This window comes from Sceloporus undulatus, chromosome 2 (genome assembly GCF_019175285.1).
Source record: "Sceloporus undulatus isolate JIND9_A2432 ecotype Alabama chromosome 2, SceUnd_v1.1, whole genome shotgun sequence".
Taxonomy (NCBI): domain Eukaryota; kingdom Metazoa; phylum Chordata; class Lepidosauria; order Squamata; family Phrynosomatidae; genus Sceloporus; species Sceloporus undulatus.
In genome coordinates this window covers 143,970,721-143,977,252 of record NC_056523.1, presented here as the reverse complement: position 1 = coordinate 143,977,252, position 6,532 = coordinate 143,970,721, and the positions used below count along the sequence as shown (strand labels likewise).

General features: G+C 41.6%; 1 protein-coding gene across 3 annotated transcripts in view; it reads right to left on the bottom strand.

Moving 5' to 3' along the window:
* Positions 1-1,083: 1,083 nt before the first annotated feature.
* The window catches only part of PCYT2 (phosphate cytidylyltransferase 2, ethanolamine), a 38,260-nt gene continuing 32,811 nt past the window's right edge, over positions 1,084-6,532 (bottom strand). For all 3 annotated transcript variants that reach the window (XM_042451518.1, XM_042451516.1, XM_042451517.1), the window contains 4 exons: positions 5,250-5,315; positions 4,576-4,641; positions 3,302-3,390; positions 1,084-2,307 (listed from right to left, as the gene is read on the bottom strand). In XM_042451518.1, coding sequence (XP_042307452.1) covers positions 2,175-2,307; positions 3,302-3,390; positions 4,576-4,641; positions 5,250-5,315 — 354 coding nt within the window. In that variant the 3' untranslated portion in view covers positions 1,084-2,174. The remainder of the gene's footprint in view (positions 2,308-3,301; positions 3,391-4,575; positions 4,642-5,249; positions 5,316-6,532) is intronic.

Sequence of the window (6,532 nt, the reverse complement as noted above, 5' to 3'; positions counted from 1 at the left end):
TTATTTTCTAGACTGTAGTTAACAGTAATGATTTGTTGGATGACCAAAATATTGATTTGTTTTTCAACTAGTTCCCATTAAAAAAATAACGTTCCAAGCTTTGAGTTCTTTCCAGACTAATCATGTGTATTGTTTTCACAAGACATTTCTCCCACAATAAGCAATTAATTTTTGTTTTAGGTGTGCAAAAGGATCTGAAAAAATTAGCATAAAGACATAGCCCCCCCCCCCAGGCCCTTTCACTATGTCTTCTTCAATTACAGTGTTTCACAGCAGCCACATACTAGAGAGACAATCTTGTCCCTACAGTCAAAAGGTTGAGCTCAGACATTTTCCAGTCAAAATTCTTTTTCTGTTTTCCCCTGCAGGAAGACGATTTGAGGGAATTTGGGTCTGAAAAGATGTACCATGGGCCAGGAGAAAGAGTTACGTCCCTTTTTTTACTGTTAGTATCAAATATACAGCCGCATAACAGCATCTCAATAAGAAATATAGTTAGTAGATTGTGCTTCCCTGCTTCCTTTGGCCCTCAGTCACTGGAGGTCATATTGACTTTTTGCCCTCCCCTGCCTCTAATTATAGAAAGAAATCCAGCTGTTTATATTATCTTTCTCCCTAATGGAACAGTTTACCCCTAGAAATCGCTCATTTTCACTTTCACACCCAAATCTTCTGTGCTATGACAGATGCCTTTACTACTGACAATTATATAGTGCGCCCACGCCATATGCGGGTGCATCATACATGGCTTCAAGCATATGCTGAAGCCATGCAGCAATGAAGGAAGTGGCATACACCCCCCCATTGTTTGCAATGAGGCATGAGTATACATGGAATTTCTCTTATGTGTGTGTGTGTGGGGGGGCGTCCTCACACAACCCTACAGGTATTGGCACAGAGGTTTTCCCCAAGCTCATGGAAAATGGAAGAGGACAGACTGCGATACACTTCACCACCACCACTGAGAGGATGTGCAGCTCACAATTTCCATGCACTGAAATCCCATCTTCCTTGCTCAGTTAGGCCAAAAGCCCTGGCCACTTCTTCTCAATTCAAGTGTTAACATCAGGCATTGACACAAACACAAGTCATTGATGTTTTATTAATTTCCACTGCTGAAAGTGCACAAGAGAGATAGAAAAAAACCTGCCTGGAAGGGGAAAGAACCCTACCCTCATGAACAGCCTCCATGTGCATTCCCACATGCATGTGAAAGAAGTCTCAGGCAAGTGTGAGCCTTACCTGTGAGCCTCACAATGAAGCATCCAACTTTAACAGTACAAAGCATTTACACACAATGGGCGGTATGCTCAGCTGGGAGTATCAGATGTCTCAGTTCCTCTATACAAGAGCCACAGGGACAGCACAGAGGAGGGTAAAGTCCCTGTTGCAAAGCAATGTATTGGGGTTTTAATAAGCAGATCCAGTCACAGCCAGATTTTTAAAGATTTACACCATATTGCAAACATTTAATAATGCAATCCCACCAATTCTTGCTTAGCCACATGGATCTAAAGAGGCACATCTTAATATGGTTTAATGAGGGCACATTGTACGCCACTGGGAAGTCTGAGATTCAGTAGATTCCACTCAAGACTTTGAATATAACAGAGTCAGTGTAAGGCAGTGTAAGCAGCTACAGACTGGCCCTCTTGTTCCCCTTTGGATCCAGCTGAGAAATGCCTTGGCCAATATGGCTGCAAACTTTCTCTCAAGAAAAGGGTACTGCTATTGACTGAGTACCTTGGGATCTTATCAGTGCTGTGTAGGCTATTAGCCAGGCCAGATAGGATGGCTTTAAAGACCAGAAAATTGTCTCTGGCAGGCAAAAATCAGAGGGATGCTCTGAAATATATAGATTTTAGAAGAAAGCTGAGCAGAGATTATTCCTGCTCCCCAATTCCAACAAGTCAGATATTGCTAGAAGATAAAACCACGCAGTATTGCAGACATTCATTGGAATTAAAATCTGTTATTGGGAGGTCAATATTGAACTCATCCCATAGGAGCGGGCCTGGGATATTTAGATAGCAGCATCCTGGATCTTTCCCATGTACTAGTGGACTTGAAACCAGGAAAGTCATGACCACAGGCCTTGCTGAGATTAGCAGCAGTATCCTTTCCTTCAGCAAAATCAATCCAGAAGGGAGGATTCTGCTGCACCTTTCTCCATGCTAGCTTTCATGGTCTTCTGAGCCTTTTAGGGCTGCCTTCTGCTGGGCTGCTTCCTCTTCTTTTTTCTTCATGGCCTCCAGCACAGCCAGCTCCTTGGCCTCTTTTTTCTGATTCCGGGCTTCAAATTCAAGCCTGCAATGACCAAGATATACATTAATAGTGCTTTCATTTCACTGAGAACTCTTAATTAGTTGGGAGTTTTATATCTGGAAAGGATGACTCCTCCCTGCATCTCTTCTGGGTGCTCACTTTCAGTATGTACTGTTTCAACACCAGTACTCATGCACAAGAAGGGAGGCAGCTGTGCAGAGGGCCCTCACAGAGAGCTCTCTCATAGGCCTTGGTGGCTTCAGGCACAATATAGTCTCACAGGTACCTGGAAGCTTGTAAAGAGCTAGAGAACTATGAAGGGAATATAGTTTAAATACTATCAGGATAGCATGGGGAAAAATACTCTGACAGTCCAAGCACTTGATTTACTTCTGCTCCCTTAAATGACCCCGAAAGGAATCAGCAGCACCAGAAAGAAGCCAATGTTACAATATATTACTTGGTACAAAGGCTCTCCCTTACCAGGAGAATCTTAAAACATTGCCATCCAGGGTAACATCAGGTGTGAGACTCTCCTATATCCTAGAGGTAGCCAGTTTCATTCTACAGAGGCTGATGGATTAAGGGAGCTAGTAGTATCTCTTTCCAATTTCTGCATCAAAGTCAGTGCTCCAATGTTGTTCATATCTGCATAATTGATGCTGGTGGCAATATTATTTCCATAGAATTCAGAACTTGCAAATGACCAAGTAGATAGACTACTCAAGCATGTGGACTTAACAGATTCATGAAGCCACAAGGAGGCAAGAGTTGTGCAGCACACAGAATTCCTACTTCAAGGCCAATTTTTGTTTTGTAAGCATTCAAATGGTACTGATGATCTAGGTGCAGGACTGTTGTTGTTCACCCTTATAAAACCTTCCTTCCCCTCCTATTAGCTTTTATTTAGTGGGTAATATAACTACTTCATGCAGGACAACAGTTGTATAGACAAGTAGAAGGTGTTTTATGATACAGTAGAAAGAAGGCCTCATTGGGCTAAATACAAAATAAATTCTAATCAATGGCACCCAACCTGTTCTTAATTATTCTTTTCACAATTAAATCCGTTGTGAGGTTATTGCCACTGTCCACCAATCGGAAGATGCCACGTCTCTTGGGTTCCTAGAGACATGGAGAAAAGAGTAAGACTGATGAGAAATAAAGTTTTTAGAAAGGGTTTTTAGAAACAAAAGATCTTCAGAAACATTCCCAAAGAATTTAGCAATGTAAACACCTTTTGTTGGGAGATGTTACAACACAGAAACATTTTTCAAGACAATGATTGCTATGCAACAGCTTCTGCACCTGTTCTCACTATTATTTTGTCCGCTAGGGATAAGGTGGCTTAAGGTGCATAGATACTGTAGAAATAATGTAATATGATACCACTTTGACTGCCATGGCTCTGTCCTACAGAATCCTGGGATCTGTAGTTTTGTGACTCACCAGCACTCTTTGGCAGAGAAGGGTTAATACCTTGTAAAACTACAAATCCCAGGATTCCATAGAATGGAGCTAGAGCACTTAAAGTGTTGTCAAACTGTATTATATCTACATAGTAGATGCACCCATAGATATAGACCAGGAACATTATCTTTCTTTTTTCTGTCTGCTTGTTTCCTCTATCTGTCATCTATCCCAAACAATAATGAGTAGATTAAGTAATGTGGTTCAGCCACTGTCTTTTATTCTACCAAAAGAATTAATGTGAGGCTGACCATGGTCCATTTTTGTTTTTGGCCTCTGCCATGTTGAATCATTTATATTTGTATTTGCTGCCAGTTCTATTTCCACCCACAATTGTTTATAATAAGAATTTTGCCTCTGCCATGTGCTTTCTGTCTCTTCATGAAAGAAGACATGCTGGAGCATGTCTGCCTACTGCCATTACTCTTCTACAATAGTTCAGCAAGGATCAGGCTGTTTTATCTAAAGAATGGATTTATTTAATAAATATTCCTCCTTTTGAGATTCTAAAACCTATTTTCTGCCTTTACTTGGTTCTTGCAAACTCATCTTCCTAAGGTGGGCACTTTCACTGTTGCTGGAGAACATTCTCTAACAAGCCTTCCTTTCCAATAAGAATCTCTCTGCAATCTCTCCAACCTATCAAATAATAGTGAGAAAAGGAAATTCACAGAATAGTACTGAAAGGCTTTACACATGGTCACACTGATGACAGTTCAAGCCTCACAAATTATTGGATACACAATATACAAGAGGGAAACTTGCTTGTCTACCATGCACTTAGATCTGGGTTATACATTACAGCAAAACTAACATAGAAGTAAGTTTCTCCTCCTTTACCTCATATGGATCAGACCCATCTTTGTCTGGTACCAATTCTGTCATCCCATGGCAAACTAGATCCACCTGTAGAAAAAGATAAATGATCATGATCATTATCATTCCCAGGCTTCCCAAAGTGGGCAGAAGTTAGATATGGATCTACTGACAGATCTGTGTGATCTGTAATAGAACAGCAAGATTTACTGACTCCCAACTGTTTAAACATAGCTACAGTAAAATTATTTCTCATCTCTATCCCAATTAAACTGTTGAAATGAAGAAAGATAAAGGTAGCTAAGAATACAGAAGATGGATTTGCATTGAAAAGGATTCCATTCAGTTTTGAAACTGAAAACAAATTCCAAGCCTCTGAATTTTTTCATTCTGAATGTATGCTTTCTGAAGGAGTGGTGTGTAGCCCACAAAAATTTATGTTGAAATTAATTCATTAGTCTTAAAGGTTCCAAAAGATATCTCTCGTTGTTTGACAGTGCAATGGTCTCCCATGGAGATTCATTAGAAGTTTTTAAATGGAAGTTGGATGTCCCCTTCTGAGGAATACTTTAGTTGTGGATTCCTGCACTGAAATCAGGCTGGACTAAATGACCCTTGCGATCCCACCTAACTCTATTTTTTTCTTCCTCACTTCTTCTCATTCCAATTGTATGTCTTTGTATAAGGCCTATACTTACTTTAAAATGATCCAGTAGATCAGCTGTGACTGCATAAGGTGCTCCAATCACTACTTCAGAAACATACTAAAGGAAACAGGAAAGAGAGAAGTCAGTCATAATTTTAGACTCCTACATCAGCCAATGGCCATTCCAGTTAATGAATTCTGAATATAAGGTACCAGGAGAAAAAAAAACTGTATTTTGCAAGGTTGCTTGTTAGACAGGAGCCTCAGCATAGCACCATTCCAAAGAGGCAGAAATGTAAATGTGTATGGTCATGAACCCTGTGCAATAATCCTGTTTGGATTAGTATGCAGAGAGATCATGTAGCACCTTTGAGACTAAGTGAAAGAAAGAAGTTGGCAGCATGAGCTTTCGTAGACTTAAGTCTACTTCCTTAGATGCATTTAGTGGAGTGGAAAGCCAGGGACGGACCTATATATGCCATTAAAAAAGTTAAAGGTATTCCCCGTTGACAAGGTTGTCAAGTTGTGTCCAACCGAAGGGGGCAGTGCTCATCTCCGTTACTAAGCTGATCAGCAGGTGTTGTCAGAGATTACTCTGTGATCATGTAGTGTGCAAGAATGTCAATTCAAATTTAAACCTCACTGTGCAAGAACTCTGATATATCCTGCTACTTCAACTCACATATTAGCTATCAATGGAGTTTATCAGAATCAAGTTTTGGACCCTGCAATTGCGCTAAGGAAGTGTAAAGAACGTTGCGAAATGACTGTTTCGCGTGATGTCTTACCACATTGCTTGCTTTTCCGTCATTCCCCCGTAACGTTATGTTAGTGCTACAATTGCGTGAAAGTTGCAATTTGCGTGATGCGAAACCATGCATAGCCGAACTGTCTACTACACCAGCGCCTTCCGTTTCTGTCAAGCATTTCGCATCAAAATCCTTGCGCATGCCCTTTGGAGGCTTTGGTGGCATTGTGACCTTTGTGCTTCCGGGGGAGCGAGGGGGTCCCACCCATCTTTAGGGTCCTATTTAGCGGAGGGGAGGGGGAGAAGGAAAGAGCCGAAGGAAAAAGGGGAATCTGGATGCAAAGGGTGTCAGAAGGCAAAAGGGGAAATCAGGGTGGCTTTTGGTGGGGGGGGGAGTGGAGAAAGTGATGGAGGAGGAGGAGGAGGAGGAGGAGGAAGGAGCCGTGGGAAGAAGGGAGCCATGGAGGGTATCCTATAATGGAGTAGGAGGAGGAGGATGAAGGACCCAGGGCAGCTCAGAGGGAGGTGAGGGTCGGAAGGAAGGAAGAGGAGGAGGAGGATTGCCCAGGGAAATAGGGCTGTGGAGA